Here is a 21247-nt window from a genome sequence, read left to right as displayed (position 1 = left end):
CTCACACACACTACTGAAAATGCTCTCACACACACTACTGAAAATGCTCTCACATACACATGTGAAAATGCTCTCACATACACATGTGAAAATCCTCTCACATACACATGTGAAAATGCTCTCACACACACTATCCAAAATGCTCTCACATACACATGTGAAAATTTCAATAGAAACGGAAGGCATTTCAGTAGAAACATTTTTCTTTTACTTTATTGTTAGAAACGAAGTTGGTCGACTGAAGGCATTTCAGTGGAAATGAACCTGTGTCCGAATTCCTGCCCTGATCCCTAACTACTAAAACCTTATATAGTGCAGAACTATATATAGTTCTCTGAATTTAAAAGCAATTCAGACACCCGTGCTCAGTACTTTTTTCTTTTGGGTGTTGTTCATAACGCGCTTGACACGGAAACAAAGTGGCGCATTACCGCCACCACCTGGTCTGGAGGCGAACTACTCCTATTTAACGCGGAGAATGACACTTATTTGTCAGAGTAAAAACATAATAAATATGAACATTTTACAAAGACTATTTATGAATCTGCTGTGTTCTGATCATGGAAAACGTGACTGATTTATAAATAATTAAATTACAAACACTTTGGTGTTGATTTAATGTATTTGTTCATAAATAAACCCCCAAGTTATTTTTTCATGCCAATATTTATTTTGTTTTTGTGCCGCTGAACGATTAACGGGCTCTTGCAAGGAGGCATTTTTTTCTGTAGTTTTCTTACACCTTACTGAAAATGGCTTTGAAAATGAATCTGTCCGTGTTCCTGGCAATAATTCAACCGTTTTTCGTGAGATCAAACTGAAAACGAGCAGATATGCAGCATCACAGGACGGCAAGGACAAGCAGACATCTCAGAAGATTTCCTCTGGATGCCCTGACCAGACAGAATAACTTGTGAGTTAAACTTAAAGCTTTTTTTTTAGTTAAACTTAAACTTTAACTTAAACTTTGTTACTAATCATGCTCAAGGTTACACAGTCTGCTGGGTAAGAGTTTAACATTCTTTTTCAAGTGATTTGTGTAGTCCAATTACATGAAACACTTGTGAGTTCAAAGTTTAGAATTTTTTATTCAGAGTCAAACCATATCACTTGTTTTAAACAAAAACAAAACAAAAACTTTCATTTTTAAAAGTTTAAATGAAAATCCAAAAACCCAGCCAAATAAAAACCACAAGATTTTCCAGAATTAATAAATACTTCATAATCTAAAATGTAAGACATCAAAATAAATAGAAACATTAAAAAAATGTGATTTAATTTCCTCAATGAAATAATTAATGTTGCATTTTCCAGGGTCTTCCACGTCTCTACTGCTTTACCAACACAAAGGTGTCTGTCCTGGCCCTTTACGCTGACGGTCAGTCCGACACAAGACTGGATTTTCGGTTGACCCGCAGGACCATCAAGCATCTGGGTCGATGGTCCTGAAGCATCAGCTTCGGGTTCCTCACACTCTGGGGGGTCACAGGAGACTGACGTCCTGGTGTTTCTTTTCTGGCTGGCGTGTGGCACATCTTACGGTGTGGTAGCCAGAGTCTTTGACATGACACGGTCCACCGTGAGCGATGTTGTCCACAGGACGGCAGACCGCATCCTCCAGCTGATGAGCAGGGTCACCCAGCTTCCCAGTGGGAATGAACTACCATAAGTCGCCTCTGGATTTTAGCAGCTCGCTTGGTCTTTCTCCTTCCAAAGGGTCACAAGGAGCATTGATGGCTGCCACATAAGAATAAAGGCCCTAAAAGAAAATGCAGCTTGTTATTTTAACAGGAAGCTTTTTTATTCCATTAAAATGCATGCTGTATGTGACTCTAATGCCAAATTTATAGATATTTTTGTTGGGAATCCAGGATCAATCCATGATTCACGGGTTCTACGTAAAAGCCCAATTTATGTAAATCAAACAAACCCACCTGAAGGATCCTTTTGGGTGATGGTGGGTATCCCTGCATTGCACATCCCATCATGCTGCTGACACCCTACAGGGAACCCATGAGGAATGCCATTGAGGCAGTTACAACCAGAACCACTCCAGAACACGCTCTGTTGTGAAGAGAGCATTTGGCATGATAAAGATGAGGAGGAGAGCAATATTTCTGGGGGCACTGGAAGTAAAACCAACCTTTGCAATGAAAATCATTGCCTGCAGTTGAATTCTGCACATTCTGTGCATCAGCAAAGGCGACTGCTTAGCCACAGATGTTGAGCCACAGCAGGACAACACCAGGAACATGCAGGACGAGCAGAGTCACGTCTGTCTGCAAGGACAAATCTTTGCTTTCCTTTCAGCTCCAACTGTGACACACATGACTCTAGAAGACCAGGATTATTGTTAACATGTATAAAAATAAATATTAACATATAAAACGAAATTCTAAATATGTACATCTGATATTTATATGAAAATCCTTTTAAGATTGTTAAAAATAGCTCAGATTTAAATAATACATGTAAATTATTCATTTTTGTTCATACATTTATTAAACAAATTGGAAAAACAATGGCTGCATTATATTTTAGAACAATAATTTCAACTCAAGTAAACTTAACAGACTCTCCTGTCGCTGTTCCTCCCTTCTAGCCCTTTCCTCCTCTCTCTTCTGGGTCTTTAACATAAACCTTTAACCCAGTACGACAACGATTAACCGTTTATTAAAATGAAGTCAAATCTGATCATGTGTCTCTACCCATCTGGCACGAGCTAGCTTGAAAACAAACAGGCTATCTTTCTCCATCCGCAAATGGATCGGATTTTCCTCATCCTCGTCTGTCCCTACATATATGAACACATTTAAAACATGTGTTAATAACTTGTGACTACGGTTAGAAGTCACTGCTTTTTGATGTAATATCTAGCGTTTGTTTTTAGCCTTCGGCGCTAATTCGCGTTAGCGTTAGCTTTAGCATTACTGAAATTGATGAGCTTCAAAACAATCTAGGTTGTTGATTGAGGAATATAACATATTAAACACATCATCTTAAGTATTTACAAATATATTTTACAACAGATACTGGATATTTTTTAATATACTTACACGTTTCGGTGGTTTTCCTTGCGCAACCGGCTGCCATTTTCGAATGATTCAGACGAATGATTATCTCGCGATAATCAGCCAACTTCCGTTTCTACTGAAATGCCTTCCGTTTCTGTCGAAAATTTCAGTAGTGTATGTGAGAGCATTTTCACATGTGTATGTGAGAGGATTTTCACATGTGTATGTGAGAGGATTTTCACATGTGTATGTGAGAGGATTTTCACATGTGTATGTGAGAGCATTTTCAGTAGTGTGTGTAAGAGCATTTTCACATGTGTATGTGAGAGCATTTTCGATAGTGTATGTGAGAGCATTTTCAGTAGTGTATATGAGAGGATTTTCACATGTGTATGTGAGAGCATTTTCAGTAGTGTGTGTAAGAGCATTTTCACATGTGTATGTGAGAGCATTTTCGATAGTGTATGTGAGAGCATTTTCACATGTGTATGTGAGAGCATTTTCGATAGTATATGTGAGAGCATTTTCAGTAGTGTATGTGAGAGGATTTTCACATGTGTATGTGAGAGCATTTTCAGTAGTGTGTGTAAGAGCATTTTCACATGTGTATGTGAGAGCATTTTCAGTAGTGTGTGTAAGAGCATTTTCACATGTGTATGTGAGAGCATTTTCAGTAGTGTGTGTAAGAGAATTTTCACATGTGTATGTGAGAGCATTTTCAGTAGTGTGTGTAAGAGCATTTTCACATGTGTATGTGAGAGCATTTTCAGTAGTGTGTGTAAGAGCATTTTCACATGTGTATGTGAGAGCATTTTCAGTAGTGTGTGTAAGAGCATTTTCACATGTGTATGTGAGAGCATTTTCGATAGTGTATGTGAGAGCATTTTCAGTAGTGTATATGAGAGGATTTTCACATGTGTATGTGAGAGCATTTTCAGTAGTGTGTGTAAGAGCATTTTCACATGTGTATGTGAGAGCATTTTCGATAGTGTATGTGAGAGCATTTTCACATGTGTATGTGAGAGCATTTTCGATAGTATATGTGAGAGCATTTTCAGTAGTGTATGTGAGAGGATTTTCATATGTGTATGTGAGAGCATTTTCAGTAGTGTGTGTAAGAGCATTTTCACATGTGTATGTGAGAGCATTTTCAGTAGTGTGTGTAAGAGCATTTTCACATGTGTATGTGAGAGCATTTTCAGTAGTGTGTGTAAGAGCATTTTCACATGTGTATGTGAGAGCATTTTCAGTAGTGTGTGTAAGAGCATTTTCACATGTGTATGTGAGAGCATTTTCGATAGTGTATGTGAGAGCATTTTCAGTAGTGTATGTGAGAGGATTTTCACATGTGTATGTGAGAGCATTTTCAGTAGTGTGTGTAAGAGCATTTTCACATGTGTATGTGAGAGCATTTTCAGTAGTGTGTGTAAGAGCATTTTCACATGTGTATGTGAGAGCATTTTCGATAGTGTATGTGAGAGCATTTTCACATGTGTATGTGAGAGCATTTTCGATAGTATATGTGAGAGCATTTTCAGTAGTGTATGTGAGAGGATTTTCACATGTGTATGTGAGAGCATTTTCAGTAGTGTGTGTAAGAGCATTTTCACATGTGTATGTGAGAGCATTTTCAGTAGTGTATGTGAGAGGATTTTCACATGTGTATGTGAGAGCATTTTCAGTAGTGTGTGTAAGAGCATTTTCACATGTGTATGTGAGAGCATTTTCAGTAGTGTGTGTAAGAGCATTTTCACATGTGTATGTGAGAGCATTTTCAGTAGTGTGTAAGAGCATTTTCACATGTGTATGTGAGAGCATTTTCAGTAGTGTGTGTAAGAGCATTTTCACATGTGTATGTGAGAGCATTTTCGATAGTGTATGTGAGAGCATTTTCAGTAGTGTATGTGAGAGGATTTTCACATGTGTATGTGAGAGCATTTTCAGTAGTGTGTGTAAGAGCATTTTCACATGTGTATGTGAGAGCATTTTCAGTAGTGTGTGTAAGAGCATTTTCACATGTGTATGTGAGAGCATTTTCGATAGTGTATGTGAGAGCATTTTCACATGTGTATGTGAGAGCATTTTCACATGTGTATGTGAGAGCATTTTCAGTAGTGTGTGTAAGAGCATTTTCACATGTGTATGTGAGAGCATTTTCAGTAGTGTGTGTAAGAGCATTTTCACATGTGTATGTGAGAGCATTTTCACATGTGTATGTGAGAGCATTTTCAGTAGTGTATGTGAGAGGATTTTCACATGTGTATGTGAAAGCATTTTCAGTAGTGTATGTGAGAGGATTTTCACATGTGTATGTGAGAGGATTTTCACATGTGTATGTGAGAGCATTTTCAGTAGTGTGTGTAAGAGCATTTTCACATGTGTATGTGAGAGCATTTTCAGTAGTGTGTGTAAGAGCATTTTCACATGTGTATGTGAGAGCATTTTCGATAGTGTATGTGAGAGCATTTTCGATAGTGTATGTGAGAGCATTTTCGATAGTGTATGTGAGAGGATTTTCACATGTGTATGTGAGAGGATTTTCACATGTGTATGTGAGAGCATTTTCAGTAGTGTATGTGAGAGCATTTCACATGTGTATGTGAATGAATACATTTTCAGTTGTATGTATACAAGCATTTCACTAGTGTGTGTGAGAGATTTCATATGTGTTTGTGAATGCTAATTCTGAATTATGTCCTACACGGCACCTCATACACCCCCCCCCCCCATCTGCACCTGCACTCGCCCCTCCCCTTCTCTGTCGTGGCTCGCACCCCGCTCAGCACACACACGCTGCAACACTACCCTTGTATTGATCAAGTGGTATAGGTTTATATGGGATTAAGAAAGTAAGCAGTGCTAGCAAATTGTGTTTCCAAAAAGTAATTGTTACATTAATCTAATTCAATGTCCCTGATTTCATTTTCATGTAGATGCAATCCTGCAGGAATTAAAAGAACATGGCAGCAGCTAAAAGTGAAAAAAGAAAATCGAGTCTTCTCAAAATCCTCGTACGAGGTAAATGTAATTCTCTATGAATTAATGCAGCCTCCTCGTCTAGGTCCTCCAAAAAAGGACAAGCCATTCTTGTCACTTAGACCGTCTCTGTGTGACGGAAATGTGGGAAATGAAGGTTGAAGCGAAAAATACCGCTTCGTCTTTAAAAAGGGAAGGGGACCGGCAGAAACTTTGAGTTTAGAGAATAAAACCTGCTCCCGACCAGGTTAGGTTCACAGCATAAGTAACCATGGACACTGACTCCGAGTATAAGTTACCTCTCTTTCAGAAACGGGTTTGACTTACTCTGTTTACTCTGGTTTAACAAACCTCCCATTTTGAAACGGAAAACCCAGGGTTTCCCTGATTTCAGGGTTAACGCACTCAGAGTTTACACTTAACCTCCTTTCTGAAACAGGCCCCTGGTCTTTTGGAACCGACATACCCAGAGTAAACAAGTTCAGGCGGTTTTCAGCCAGAGTTCAGGTTTATAGTCAGACAAACATGCTTTCTGGAAGACCCCTGGTGCTGTGCACCTGAAGGAGGCATGCTCAAATGAACCACAACAGATATAGCTTTTAGAAAAGGGTGTTTATTCAAAAGATCACATTTTACTACAGAGGTCCAATTTCCTTTATCTGGTTTGTTTTACAAAACTACAAGGGGGTGTGATCCAGCTAGGCTCCCCCTACAAAACTCCAGCTTAAAAGATGAAATCCTGATAATGCTCATTTAATTAGTGGTTACAAATGGGAGTACAAATTCAAATAAAAAAAAAGAAAATTTACAAAAATAATTGTTTCATGAAGCTTTGGAAAATACTTTTTTAAAGGCCCCACAGTCATTTTACAGAATAAAAATCTTAAATGTCAGGAAAAAAGAAACATCATTTCTGAAATACAATTGGTCTCTTCCAGTCTTTGGCACAAGCTTCTTGTGTATGAACATGTCCCTTTTGTGGCATTGACTCATCCAGCCACGTCAGCTCTCTACATCTCTGCATGTAGGAGACCATGACACGCCCCCTTCCACTGTGTGGACGCAGGTTTCCTGCTTCAGATTCCCCATCAATCATCTGTGTCACTGTCCTGGGCGTCACCAGACTGGGCACCTTTTGATTAAATGGAAGAAAAAAAGGACATTTAAACTAGGGTCAAAGGCCTCATGTGCTTAGAAGTGAGAAGGCTGTAAAATAATACAAAGATAGAATAAAGAATATATAATTACGTCTTTCTGCAAGAGGCCACTTCAGTGATGCCTCATCAAAGTCTGGAGGGAGGTTTTGGATGAGGAACTCCTTCTTCAGCAACTGCTGGACGAGAGCTCGTCTTGTTAGGGCGTCTGGACACCATCTAAGCAGCTCCTTGTAGTCCCAGACTCTGCCCTGCCGAGTCCAAAGCTCAGTTGAGTCCTTGGCTCGTTGAAGCTCAGCCTGACGCTCTTCTGGGGACTTGTCCTTCATGCAGACTCGAGCAAGGTGTGTTGCGAGGGTTTTTGTGGCCCTAACACAGAGCGGGCAGTGGAGGATGCGACGGTCGGGCTTCCTGTAGCAGAGGTGAAACATTTAAAAAATAACAAGGGCTAAAACATTTAAATACAGGACTAAATGTACCCAAAGCAGGGGTAAAAGTGGACCAAAGTGGACTAAATGTACCCAAAGCAGGACTAAAAGTGGACCAAAGTGGACTAAATGTACCCAAAGCAGGAGTAAAAGTGGACCAAACAGGACTAAATGTACCCAAAGCAGGGGTAAAAGTGGACCAAAGTGGACTAAATGTACCCAAAGCAGGAGTAAAAGTGGATCAAACTTTTTAAACTTGTTCTTTTACTGTAAAACCAGGATAAAACTCAAATTATACCAGAAAAAAAGCTCCCTAAATGTTTTTTAAAGTTACTTACTTGTTGGCAGACATCTTGTTTTCAAAATCAGGATCTTTTCTGCCAAAGAGGAGCTCTTTGGAAGAATCTTTGAGCAGACACAGCAGTGCTGTAAAATCAGGAATCAAATCAATGAAAAAGGCGTCAAGGAGAAAGATCTTGTCTGGAGTCAGCAGAAAGGTCTGGTAGAGACAGCCGTGGATGGAAGAATGAGACAGCAGGAGAAAACTAGCTTCTTTTATGCTAAAAACCTGGCTAGTCAGGTTCAATGTGATGTAAATCTAAGGTAGGAGTGGTCAAGACTGAACCCACCAATGAAAAGTCAACTTCTTTTGTTTACCTGATAGGTCAATTTCTTTGTCTGGCCTATAGCTCATGTAAGGGATATTCATGGTGGGGGGAGGCAGAAAGGTGTGACATTCCAGCAGAAGTTGGTCCAGACATTGTACTTTTAAAACAAAGTTTGACTTTCTAACTCAATATGAATGAAATATACAATGTGAGCATTTGATGTTTTGTTTGGATTCTGAGTTAAAGCCGAGCAAAAACACATTTTTCTTACAGGAAACAGATTTTCACTCAGAATCCAACCCAACATCCTTCTGTTTTTGAGTAAAACTTTACATTAAATGTTTCAAATGAGGCAGGTCTGAATTGTGTACAACATATTTAAAATCACTGTTTTATGGGGTTTAACCAGGACTTATTTGGTTTAGTTGAATCCAAAACTCAACCTCTTGTGAACATTTTTTTTCACCATTTAGAAACCACTTTAAAGTGAACTTATTCTGTTCACCTGAAAGCTCAAGTTTTAAATCCTAAATCAACCCATTTTAGTCGTTGCATTGGAACTTCTTTGTCTGGCATGTGAAGGCTATTCATGAAGGGGGGGGGGGGGTGACATTCCAGCAGAAGTTGATCACAACAGCTTCAGACATTGTACTTTTAAAACAAAGTTTTACTTTGAACTCAATGTAAATGAAATGTTCACAGTGAGAAAATCATGTCTTGTTTGGATTCTTAGTGAAAGGCGAGTAAAGAAACATTTTTGTTACAACAGACTTTCACTCAGAATCAAACCCAACATCCTTGTTGTTTGTGTTTTTGATATGCTGGTACAAAACGAAATAGTTTGAACTTATTTTAACATGTGAAGCTTTTAAGGTAAATGTGATGAATTAATCAGTGAATTTTGTGAAATCAGTTTTGTTTTTTGTGAAATTGATACAATGTTTTTTGTGTATGAACCCCATGAAGACCAGCGACCACTTTGTGGAAGCTAATGGGGTTCCAAATAAATAAATAAATAAATGAATCATTCTGTTTTTGAGTAAATGTAACATTAAAAGGTTAAAAATAAACCCGTTTTGTGGTGTATGTTTCAGTTTTGCTCTAACTACAAACAGGATTTGCAGGATTTGCACAGGTCCAACTTCTCCTTTGTTGCAGAACCCGGGTTAAAAAGACCCGCCAGATCCAGGGCTTCTGGAAGTGTGTAGCTGCCCTGAGCCGGCCGGCTTTAAGCTGCCATGCCAGATATTTGCAGCATTGAACACGCTGGAACCAGGCAGCGTCAAGCAGAATTGAGACGTGCGGCTTGAGGCAGGCAAGCCAGAATCAGTGAACATGGAGCATCCTGGAACCATGGAGCTGTGAGCGGACATCACCTGCGCGCCTGCTGTGGACTCTGGCATGTCCGTGCTTTTTGAGTCAAACCTCACATTCAAGTGTGAGTGCAGCAGCATGTGACGGTGCTACACCGTCACACAATCCAAACAAAGACAAACAGATGTTCTGAGAGGCAGAAATGTGTTTCCACCCAGAGGAACCTGCAGCAGCTGCTTCTTTCCAAGCTGATGTTTCCTGCAGAGATTCCTGCAGGAGGTCCTCCGGCTCCTTCTTTCCCAGAGTTCCTGCAACCAGACGGAGTCTTTGTGCTTTGGAGCTGCTTCTCTTGGACGAAGCGCTTGGTTAGCTCACTTTGATCTCTTTCATGTGGGACTTTGTCTTGACGCGGATCAAAGTGAAGGTGGGACTCCCAAAGCAAACGTTCTGGGATGTTTGCTTCAGCTCTGTGCTTCTGTTCTCTGGTTGCTTCTTTGCTTTGGTTGCAGAGACTTGGAGCTCTCTCTCTCCATGCAGATCAGCAGCTTCTTTGGAGGCAGAGGCAGCTGTGTGGGAAGTCTCTGCAGGTCCAGAATGCGCTCAGCTGCAGCAAAAAGACACCCAGCAAACATAGAGAGAGAGAGAGAGATGGAAGCTGCTGTCAGTGCAGAGAATAGCAGGACAGCTGAAGCTCCCAGACTCTCAGCCCAACAGCTGAAGGAGTCCTCTGGACTCCAAGCTGATCTGCTCCCAATCCAAGAACATGTCCAGAAGGACAAAGACTCCTCCCTCCCTCCCTCCCTCCCTCCCACCTCCTGACTGACTGACACCACAGAGGGAGGCAACAGTCCCATGGAGACCAGCTCTGATGGAGAACCACAAGAACCTGGAAGGAGAACGGCAGCAGTGAACGGCAGCAAGAACAGTCCTCCCTTTTGGGGGAGATCTCCTCACCCACCGAGACCCTCAAGAAGAAGGAGGAGGAGGAAATGATGCTTTCAAAGACCTTGATGGACACATTCAATCAGATCAAAGAGGAGATTGAAAACCTGCAGAAATCTGGGATGCAGAGATTCCTTCAGTTTTTCCAAAGATCTGAAAGACAGAATTGATCCAAACTGGATTGATTTTGGTTCTTTGAGTTTTTCTACATTTGATACAACCCAAAGTGGGAGGAGTCATCTTTATGAAGTCCATCAGAATCCTAGAAAGAAGTTCTAGATCATATATATCTATACATCCTTGATTGTAAATGATGGATCTAAAGTTGAAAAGAAGTCAAAGTGCTGACTCAGCACAGATCAAAGGAGACACAGATGATTTCCTGGAATGAAGAAAACATCAAACATCATGATGTGATCTGGAACTGAGCTGTTCTTCAGAAGATCCTCCCAAACATGGAAACTGTTGCTGCAACACGTGAAGGTTTGGTTCTGTTGCTAGTGAGATCTGATGGATCAGAACCAGACTTCTGTCAGCTGGAACTGGGGCTTCTTCCAGACCATGTGACCTCATGGACAAAGTTCCAACATGGTTTCACTGAAATGTGGAGGTTTTCCAGGAAACGTTGCTGCAGTTCCTCCGTCTCATCAAATGAGAGATTTCTCTACACTAAAGAAGAAAATCTTCCAGAACAGCTTCAAGCTGCAGAAAAACTGTTTCCATCATTCTGAGGACATTTCTTTAGGCTTCATGTGAAGAAAACAAACTGTTTGAAAATATGAAACAAAGATGTTTCTAGAAGCTGCAGATGCAGTTACAAAGAACAGCCAGCAGGTGTCTCACTGTGGGAGTCTTTGGAGTTGAAAAATGACTTTTCTTTGGGGAAATTCATTTGGATGAAAGACAAACAGGAAGACATCCAAACTGGATTGATTTTAGTTCTTTGAGTTTTTCTACAGTAACCAAAGTAGGAGGAGTCATCTTTATGAAGTCCATCAGAATCAGAATTCCTCATAATTTTTGATGGCTTTATATTCTCCATACGCCGTGAAGAAATGAATGTTTTCTATTGCATCTTTTTATTACTTGAGGTTTAGTGTGCTTTAGTGTGTCGTAAACTCTTTTTGAACTCTAAAGAATTGTTCTTCTGTTACATTGCTTTTCGGTTTATGACTGCAGCAGGCAAACTTTCCCCTGTTCAGACCTTCCTGTAGAATTAGGAAATTATACTGGCCAGAATTTTATTATCTGTTCAAAGGATTCAAACCCTGGGAAAAGAGCTATAAAACCTATCTCATGCCGAAGAGGAGCTGACCTGTGGCCCAGCGCCTTACTCTGGAATTTCTGCTGTCCAAACTGAGCGTGTGCAGATGTGGTGGCCATTTTGGTGATGTGCACCTCCAAATATGGGCCGAATGGAAGCAGGCGGCCCCTCTGTCAGCCAATCAGAGCGTCCAGGGGAGGAGTTTGGCCGCCAAGATGTGTCCAGGAGGAGGACATTTGATTCGCCATTGAAAAGAGCCTGCTCGGAGGAATTTCTTTGTCTCTCAGTCAGCCTGCATTCTACAGCGCATGTAGCTTCTTGTGCAGATGATCTCTTTTAATTTGTTCTAGAACTATTGTTGAAAAATTGTTTAAATTGAAAATTTTGTGTATTTCTATCCGGTCGAATCCTGGTTTCATTCTCCTGACTTTGGAACACGCATGGAAAGATCTGCAAAGCGAACAGATTCTTTCCTACAGCCATCATTATAATCTCAGACTCTGTCTCACTGAAGTGTAGCGCTCTCTCTCTTTTTTTCTCCACGCGTTTTCAAGGTGACTCTTAGAATGTCTTCATGTACTTGCCATGCACGTGCATTAACCCAGGGTTACCAACTCATATCCGGTCTTTTAGAACCGACATACCCAGAGTAACAAGTTCAGGTAGATTTCAGCCAGAGTTCAGGCTTAAAGTCAGGGTAGTTTAAACATGCTTCCTGGAATACCCCCCTGGTTATTTTAGTGGAGTTTTAACCACCAAATGTGGTGTTTTTTTTATTAAAAGAGTTCTGGATCTTCCTTCAACGTTGGAGTCTGGTCCTGCATTTGGGTCATCCTGATATACCGTAACAAAGCCTCTTTTCTGTGCTGCAGAATCAGCTGATTCAAGGGGATTATGTTATTATATTATTTTCTCTCCTTAGTAGGGATGTGATTATTATAGAAAATGTATGTTTTAATATCTTATTTTTCATTATGTTACAGCTTTATCTTTAGTGTGAAGTTAACTCATTTTGAACTATCTAGACTTTTAGTCCTGTGACATTCCTTTATGGTTTATGGTGCCAGTATCCTGTGAAGAAATAGGATGTTCTTTGTGCAAAGTTAGGAGTTTTCCATAGGTGCCATAAATATGCCATGGGCTACATCCGTACCATCTGGATTTAAGGTTCTTCCCCTGGGAAAGTGTGAAGATTCATGTTCTCATGTGGAAGTTGAAGCTGATCTCCCCCTAAAGCTGGGAGGAGCGAACTCTGAGGCTGATACTCCAGCTATTGGCCAGTGAGAGCAGGAAGGACATCTGCCGACGAATCAGAGCGACCAGGGGCGGAGGATCAGCGGCCATGATCTTTCCGGAAGGCGGAGATTCAAACACATGTTAAAAGGACTGTTTAAAGTTTTCCATTGCTCTCAAGAAAATCTACGAGTAATTCCCACGTAACTTGTGCGTCAGTAATGTTTTAATCTGTGCTAGAACTATTGTCAGGGAAATAAACTTAGTGTGTTTTTAATCCGGTTGAATCCTTGTTTGCTTCACTCTCAACTACTGAACACGCATGTATGGAAAGAACTGAAAAGCGAAGATTTCTTTCCTACATTATGTAATCATAACCCTACTAAGGAGGGAAAATGAACAGGACTACCAGCACTGTAAAACACAATGATCATTTCATATCAATAAAAGATCATATTTCGCCTCAATAATAAATTATGCAACACAAAGTGTAAAATTAATTAAAACACAACATTGTGCATTTTTATTTCCACTGTTCTTATTTGCAGTGAGAAGGCCATTTGATATATTTGGTTCTTTACTGCACTGTTTATCTAAGTTATTACATTGAAGTGAGTAAATTATTACAAAGACGCAGTAGTATTTTTTTAACATTTAATTTTAGTGTTCCAAATAACGCTACATGCATCAGTCCACTCCATGAAGCAGTCGGGGAAGAAAAAACAGCTACACACACGTGTCAGACAGTTAGCCAACTCCAGCATCTATACTTGCATCAACTTAAAAAAAAGAATATCTAGCACATTCTCAATATTAAAAAGGAAATCATACATTTTAAATAGAATTTTTCCTTAAAATAAATACAAAAACAAGTTGAAGTAATTACAGAGACATATAAGCAACATTTTTCTTGGCTTCATCATGCACAAGCATGCTAGCTCGTTAGCTTGCTATCTCGTCCAACTTGTGGTTAGCTTATTAAAAAAAAACTGAAAAACAATCTTCAACTCAACAGGATATCTCTTTAAACACAACTCTGTTTGAAAATCTTTAGAATACTCCTTCAGTGTCGTTTAAAACTGAAGGAATTTATTTTTTGTGTTTCTCATTTCTCCTAGGTTTTTATCTTATCTTTATTTCATTGAAGGTTTTCTTTCTGGTTTACTGTGTGTGGGTTTCAGTAATTTCAATCAAAAGGGACTTCCTGATAATTGCATATGTAAAGAGGTTTCAGGAATGCAGCTCCAACCTCCAACCCCCTTCAGGAGAAAATGGTCTTTGATCTTCTGAGGCCATTTGGTTGTAGGTCTGACTTGGATCATAAATCAATCATCTCAATCCCTGGGAACCGCCACAGGCATCTGCTCACGTGTGAAGAACAAAGCTCTAGGATCGACTTCCTGCGGTGACAGTTCCTGCCACCCATGGGGATTCCGTACCGTGTCTATCTGTGAGGTTCCCCCCCAGAGACCAGATGCTGTGATTCTAAGGATGGGCCGAAGGAAGAAGGCGGGCTCCTCTGTCAGCCAATCTCTAGCGACCAGAGGCGGAGATTCGGCGGCCATCTTGCTCCCGGGGGAGGATGTTCTGGCCACATGCTTAAAAGTCTGAACTCAAGGAATTTTCCTGTGTCTCCAGACAAGCTGCATGTGAATTCGGAATGTAACCTCTTGCGTATTGCAGGCCTTGATTTTGGACACCCAGATCGATCTGTTTTTACTCTGTTTTTAGAAATATTGTTAGGGAATAAATTTGTTAAACTTAATCCGGCTGAATCCCGTGGTTTTCTTCTTCTCGACTTTATTGAACATGCAACAAGGAAAGTAATCTCAAAGCGACAGATTATACTTTTCCAACATTAATTGGTGACCCCTGAACGTGAAAAGTGGGGAAGAAACGCGGAAGCGCAACGCGGGTAAGAGGACCGATAGTGGTTTATTATGAGATTTCTGAGACTTTCGGCGAAAAGTCGGTGACGCTCCCCCCACGTGCTTGACTTCCCTCGAGGCCTCACAAACAAAAGGTAAAGCAGGAACCTGTTCGTAAATTCTGCATATTGTTTACGTTATTCTTTTAGTGAATAACTCAAATTGTGGGGAAGTGAAGTATGTGGACGGCATAGCGCACCTGTATAAGTTTTGTGGTTCACCCTCCTGAAACAGCAGATTGGATTTAGGAAATTTATGAAATTGAATCTAAGGAAATTGTGCAGGTTTTGTGTCTGTTCAGCCTGTCAAAAATTGAATAAACACTAAATTGGGAGCGGGTGATATTTGGATTACGTTAAAATTTAGGAGGTTTTGCGTCTGTTTGAGCCTGTACGAAATCCCGTACGAAAACAACAGTGTTACTATAGGAACTAATTTTGCGCGTTTTAGGATTTTCGGAAAAACCAGGAAGGCAGCGAACCTTCACAAATTATTTTTAATGCGTAGAGAAACCACAGAGAGATTCACAATAAAAATGAAAGGTGCACTAGGCAGAAGAAATGAGGAAACCGGTGAATTTTCTTTTGACGACAGACGACGCTGACGACTTGACTTGACAACAGCGGTGAAAATGGCTTGAATGAGAATGAATGGAATGAAATGTATGCGATTTTGGAAAGAATGGGATGAAAATGTTTGAAATCTGTGTATTTTAACTGTATTTTCCACATTTCCCTGTGTATTGTCTGCTCCATGGACGCAGCCATCTTGTTCATCATGTTTACATCGAACGGACCAATGAGGGGACGTTTTACTTGTTTTCGAATGTGTAGACGACTGTGATTGGTTTTGTCTGTACCACGTGGTAAGCGTGACGGAGTCCTAGCCAAAATGGCGACGTGTGGCTGTGATTGGCTTTGTTTGTACCATGTGGTCGGCGAAACGCGTCCCTGACGACCAAATATGACGGAACGTGCTGAACTTTTTCATGAGGAACATTTGAAGAGTTTGGGATGTAATTTGCGGTAAAATCATGATCGTCGTTATCGAGCGTGGTAATGACCTCGGTTGTAAGACAGCGTTGAAAAACAACTTCCAGTGGGTTTTCGGTTCGCCGAAAAAGGTTTTTATGTTGCACAGCGCCTCCGACGGGAGCCTCTGCCGCAACGGCGAGATCAACGTGCATGGTTGCAGGGTCTAATACATTTGGGGTAAAATAATTTTGTAATTATTTCGGTTTTCTTATTGTGAATACATGCCTCTATTTTGTTTGTATGTCTTAATAACCGCGATTAAGTTCAGTTTTGTTTGAAGAAGTATTATTGGCATTTTTAATTTGTTTAATTTCGTTTTTCTGTTTGTTTTGATCTCGTGCACTGCTGTTTGAATGAGAAGCAAATGAGTGGCGGTTTTGTTTGTTTGAATCATAATCAATAGTATTTGAAAATTGTTATCAGAATGGGGAAAAGGACGAGGTAAAGGAAAGGGAAACATGGTTTTTGAGGATTTGGAAGGATGTGGCAAAGTAGAGACAAGAAATGTGAGGTGAAAAGCAGGAGAAATTAAAAGGCATTGTAAGTAAAATGGAGGGTCTGTGGGCATGGAAAAGTTGTGGTATGAAAGTGCAGGGTCTGGTAGAACAGGAGAAGAGGGAACATGAATGTTAAAACGCTAGTTATGAACGATTCATTTCAGTGAAATGGTTTATTTTTGTTTGTGTAAGGTACCTAATTTGTTGTGTTATGTCTTTTGCAAAAACGGTTAAAAGTTCTTGTCTTTGTATTGATTGTCTGTGTTTTAGAGTGTGAATTGTGTTTTTGTCTAAATAAGGAAAAGCTTAAATTGTGGGATTTTGTTGCTTTTAGCACTTCTCCAAATTCTTTTTGTAGGGCAACAACAGTCCTTAAGGGTAAGTCAAAACAATTTGTCTTTATTTTTTTGATTAAGAGTGAATGATTAGCGGCCAGAATGCATGTAAGACAATATATTTTCCAAAGATTTTACTCCAGGTCCATCATTTCGGACAAAGAAAATTTTAGGGATTTTTTCCCCTTGCTGGCTTTCATTACTCATCAACTGACGGTGTTGGAGACGGTGAAGACTGAACATGACTAATACATTTCTAAATCTCTTTCCAAGCAGAAGAGCAGCCCCCCCCCCCCCCCCCCCCGAGATCTCATAAAACTTTACGCAGAAAACCCCCCTCTGTTTTGTGGGTGAGTGACAAAGGACGCAGACGTTTACCATCCTCCGCAGCTCTCTGCCTTCACAGGAGGGAGCCGAGTCAGCAGTGACTGACCCCCAGAGCACATTTGAAGAAACAGGACAGGAGAGAGGGGGAGGTTGAGCAACTGAAGAAAAACAATTATTTACCTTGCTGAAATGATTCACACAAAGGATAAAAGGTGTTTTAAAAAGAAAAGGAAACTAACATGAATTTTGACTTTTGATGCCCTCAGAGACAGCAGTAATGACGTGTCATGCTCAGCCATTCGGAGACCAAAACAGGAGGACGGGTGGAAAAATCCTGGGAGAAGCAGGCCACCCAGGGGACCCCAGCAGCAGTTGGAAATGGCATCTATGGCGCTCTGAACCCTGACAGCCCACAACGAGGTGCCCAACAGCAGAATGTACAGACCAAGAGGCAGAGGGTCTGGAGGAAAAATGAACAGTACCCATGACCACTCCAAGCCCTCCTCCACCGTGGCGAGGACCACAGGGCAAGTCGGACAACACCACTTGATGCAGGAGCCATTGTCTTTTTCAAGCTCAAAGGTAACTACTGATGAGTCTACTGGACACTCTACCTGCTCTGACAAATGAACAAATGACTCCTCAAAACCTGCAAAAGACCATCCAACTGACTTTTGACCAGATGGTGGAACATTCATGCGTGCATTCACCAAACACGCCTGTGAATCTGTTGGGATGGGACAGTCTTGTCAAAACAGGAGACAGCAGACTGGATGCCATGCCGCACACCACAGCCAACCCCCACTGCAGACATGTAAAGGGCCCTGAAACACCAGGTGGTTTCGTTAATTTCAGGTTTGAAGCCTGGACTCCTGTGTTTGAAGCCTCCGAATGGTCTGACCTGTACCTCCATTATGACAGAGAGCATGATTAACAGTAAGAAGTATTTCAGCAGGTAGAAGACCACACGTGGCATTTGAACTACACTGACATATTAACCCTGAGGGCGAGCGGCTTATTGTGCATTCATACACTCACAAATGCAATGATACTAGCTGTCAGACACAGCTGTATCTCACATAGGATTAGACTAAGCAGGACATTAACAACACATTGGTTAAATTGTGTTTTTTCAGGTGTTCACTTTCCTCCCTCAATTAAAATGTACAGGTTAATTTTGCCGTTCAACAACTGAGCAGAGAGGAGACGGCTCATGAAGATGCAGAGGTGATGTTAAAACGCTCTCTGATGCTTCATGGTCCACAGGTTCAGTTGATGTTGGTTCATTCTTCATCGTCCCCCCGGTGGTGATTCAGGTAACTACAGGAGCACAGATTTTTAGATCTCAGTGCAGCTGAGTGACTGATGCAGATGAAGGGAGGAAGGAAACTCAGTCTGGGCTGTAGAACTATAGTGTCATTGAATATTCGCATTCTTCATGGTGTACTTCTTTGAAACCGGTTTTAAAAGTAGATGGATTGCATATGATTTAAGCTAATGTTAATTTGAGTTGATGACGTCACCATTATTATAAAACCTATACGTCCCTGATCCATATTGCATGCTGTCACCTTTAACCTCACAAGGTGTGTTGTTTGTTGCTATTGACTTAGCACACGTTTTCTTTTAATGGAATCATTACATAATAATAGCAGACCATTGTTCACATTATAGTACAGAGGGGTTCATAAAATCCTTCTTGCATTTTTGATCACTGTTCTAAGTCTCTCTGACAGAACATTATGCTATAAGAGGTTTGTGTTTTGCTAATACAGGTTTGATGACATCTGCCTGCAATTAATGACAGATCTTCTGTTGCAGCTGTATTATTTCTTCTTGTGACCTTGCCTTTTACAGGAGCGTGGACAGGACGCCTGTTCACCTTATCGGTGCACCAAACTGTTTATTGTTTTTCTGTTCTTGCTTTACATTTAATTCGTTTTATGTGTTTGTCCTGGAGCTTAGCCCCAGGCCAAGAGAGGGAGGTAGACAAAAGAGGTCTTAATGATTAAAAGGTCATTATTTTATTATCGTTAAATGTATTTGTCTAGGAAGAATGTTTAAATAGTAACACAGATTGACCATTTTTAAAATTTTAAAGCTTTGTGTGTCCATCTGATTTTCTCTCATCCACAGCAAGGATGAGTAGGTTCTTGTCATGTCTCGTCAAGTTCCTGTCAGTCTCTGTTGTCTCGTGTTTAACTTCCTGTTTTATTTTGTAGGTTTACCTCTCGTTTCAGTCCTTCCTCTCCCTTCCCTTGTCTGTTTCCCCACAGCTGAGCCTGCCTCATCATCCCTGATCGTTTCCACCTGTGCTTCCCCTCCTCATGTATTTATAGCCAGAGTTTCCCTGTGTCCTGTGCCTGATTGTCTTGTTTTCTCCTTGACAAAGCCAAGCCAAGTTTATCAAGGTTTAAGAAAATTAAAACAATCTAAAACTCTGCATCTGAGTCCAGCCCTGTGTCCTGCCGTGTGTCAGTACAATCAGGCCAGAATGGACTCAGCAGAGCGCAGCGATTTAGCTTCAGTTCTGCAACGCCTGGAGGCCCGCCTTTCTCAGCAGGAGGACTTCCAGAAGGCCCTGGCATCTCACATGGTGCAGGTCTCCACCCATGTTCAGGATCTCCGCCAGGGTCCGCCCTGGATCACCACACCTCCGGGTGCTTCTGCATCCATCCCTGTTCCTCCCTCTCCCACCATGCCTGCCAGGACTCAGGAAATCAAGATATCCCCCCCCGATCGTTACTCGGGGGAGCAGGGACTATGTAAGCTCTTTCTGACAGACTGTTCCATTCATTTTGAACATTCCCCCCATGCCTTTGTGTCAGACAGAGCTCGGATCGCCTTCATGATCTCCCATTTATCGGGGAGGGCTCGTGCTTGGGCCATGGCCGAATGGGCTCGCGACTCTCCACTCTGTTCGTCTCTCATTGCATTCCAGGAGGCTCTTCAGATCACGTTCGATCCGGTGTCTACCAGCCGGGACAAAGCGCGGGAGCTGACCAGCATACGCCAAGGTGGGGACTCCGTCTGTGATTACGCCATTCGATTTCGCACCTTAGCGGCTGAGAGCGGGTGGAACTCGGTGGCGCTGTATGACGTATTCCTCAAGGGTTTGGCTCCGCGCATCCAGGAGCAGCTCATACCTTTGGACTTACCTCCGGGTCTGGACTCCCTGATCGGTCTGGCCATCCGAACAGACAACCGGATCCGTGAGCTGGCTTACCGACGCAGCAGCGGACCCTCAGGGGGCGGGTCTTCTCACGGGGCTGAGTTCACGAACAGGAGGGATTTCCCTCGTTTCACGGCTGATCCGCCACGCTCCTCAGCGGACCGCAGTGATGAACCCATGCAGGTGGGACGTGCGCGACTCACGGCGGAGGAACGACGGCGCCGCCAGCGGGAGGGTTTGTGCTTTTACTGCGGAGAGCACGGTCATTCGGTTTTCTCCTGCCCCATGAAGAACCCTGCGACGGTGAGTCACATCACCGCTGCAGACAGACGCACACGGAGCTTCACGCCCCTAGTGGTGACCCACCACGGCGTCACCACAGCTCTCACAGCACTCATAGACTCAGGGGCTGACGTCAGCTTAATGGACTGGAAGCTGGCAGTCGGTTTAGGACTAAAACCTCGTCTCCTAGACAGACCTATCAAGGCCCGTGGTCTTCACGGAAGAGGTCTTTTTAACATCACTCACGTCTCTGAACCTCTCCGACTGTCCATAAATAACCATACTGAATTCATGTCATTTCACCTATTCGAGTGCTCCTCAAGGCAGCTGGTCCTGGGGTATCCTTGGTTGTGTGAGCACAGTCCCCGAGTGGACTGGTCGACGGGGAAAATTCTGGAATGGGGGCCAGATTGTGACAAACACCAAAGTTCAAGTCCCCCAGGTAAACGAAATAACATGAACTATAAACCTGTTCCTGTTCATCCTGCTTCAGGTCCAGAGACCCCGGACCTGAAGAAGGTACCTGCGTGTTACCATCATCTCGCGGAGGTCTTCAGTAAGTCCCGGGCTCTGAGTCTTCCACCTCATCGCCCCTACGATTGTGCCATTAACCTGGTTCCAGGTTCCACTATTCCAAAAGGGCGTCTGTATCCAGTCTCAGCTTCCGAACGTCAGGCTCTGGATAAGTACATCGATGACTCTCTGGCAGCAGGCCTCATCCGTCCTTCCTCATCCGCAG

General features: G+C 42.0%; 3 protein-coding genes and 1 long non-coding RNA gene across 5 annotated transcripts in view; 1 reads left to right on the top strand and 3 right to left on the bottom strand.

The window, feature by feature from the left end:
• LOC144981373 (protein NLRC3-like) overlaps positions 1-21247 on the bottom strand; it is a 210696-nt gene that overhangs the window by 31896 nt on the left and 157553 nt on the right. The gene's annotated exons all lie outside the window — the stretch shown is intronic.
• The window catches only part of LOC144987897 (ribonuclease inhibitor-like), a 177086-nt gene that overhangs the window by 97898 nt on the left and 57941 nt on the right, over positions 1-21247 (top strand). The gene's annotated exons all lie outside the window — the stretch shown is intronic.
• On the bottom strand, positions 1103-3229 carry LOC144988091 (uncharacterized). Of its 2 annotated transcripts, XR_013651872.1 has the most exons (4): positions 3057-3226; positions 2144-2333; positions 1935-2064; positions 1106-1759 (listed from the first exon to the last, which is right to left on the bottom strand). It is a non-coding gene; the product is annotated as an uncharacterized LOC144988091 (long non-coding RNA). The 2 variants fall into 2 exon arrangements; XR_013651871.1 differs by having other exon boundaries at positions 1103-1759; positions 1935-2333; positions 3057-3229.
• LOC144987997 (uncharacterized) lies at positions 6586-8176 on the bottom strand. The gene is made up of 3 exons (XM_078938015.1): positions 7911-8176; positions 7239-7555; positions 6586-7122 (listed from the first exon to the last, which is right to left on the bottom strand). Exons 1-3 carry the CDS (start codon positions 7922-7924, stop codon positions 7079-7081), a joined length of 375 nt encoding a protein of 124 aa, XP_078794141.1. The 5' UTR covers positions 7925-8176; the 3' UTR covers positions 6586-7078.

Source organism: Oryzias latipes, chromosome 2, assembly GCF_053564925.1.
Source record: "Oryzias latipes strain Hd-rR chromosome 2, Olatipes_Hd-rR_3.1".
Classification (NCBI taxonomy): Eukaryota; Metazoa; Chordata; class Actinopteri; order Beloniformes; family Adrianichthyidae; genus Oryzias; species Oryzias latipes.
This window is presented reverse-complemented; position numbering and strand designations above follow the sequence as displayed.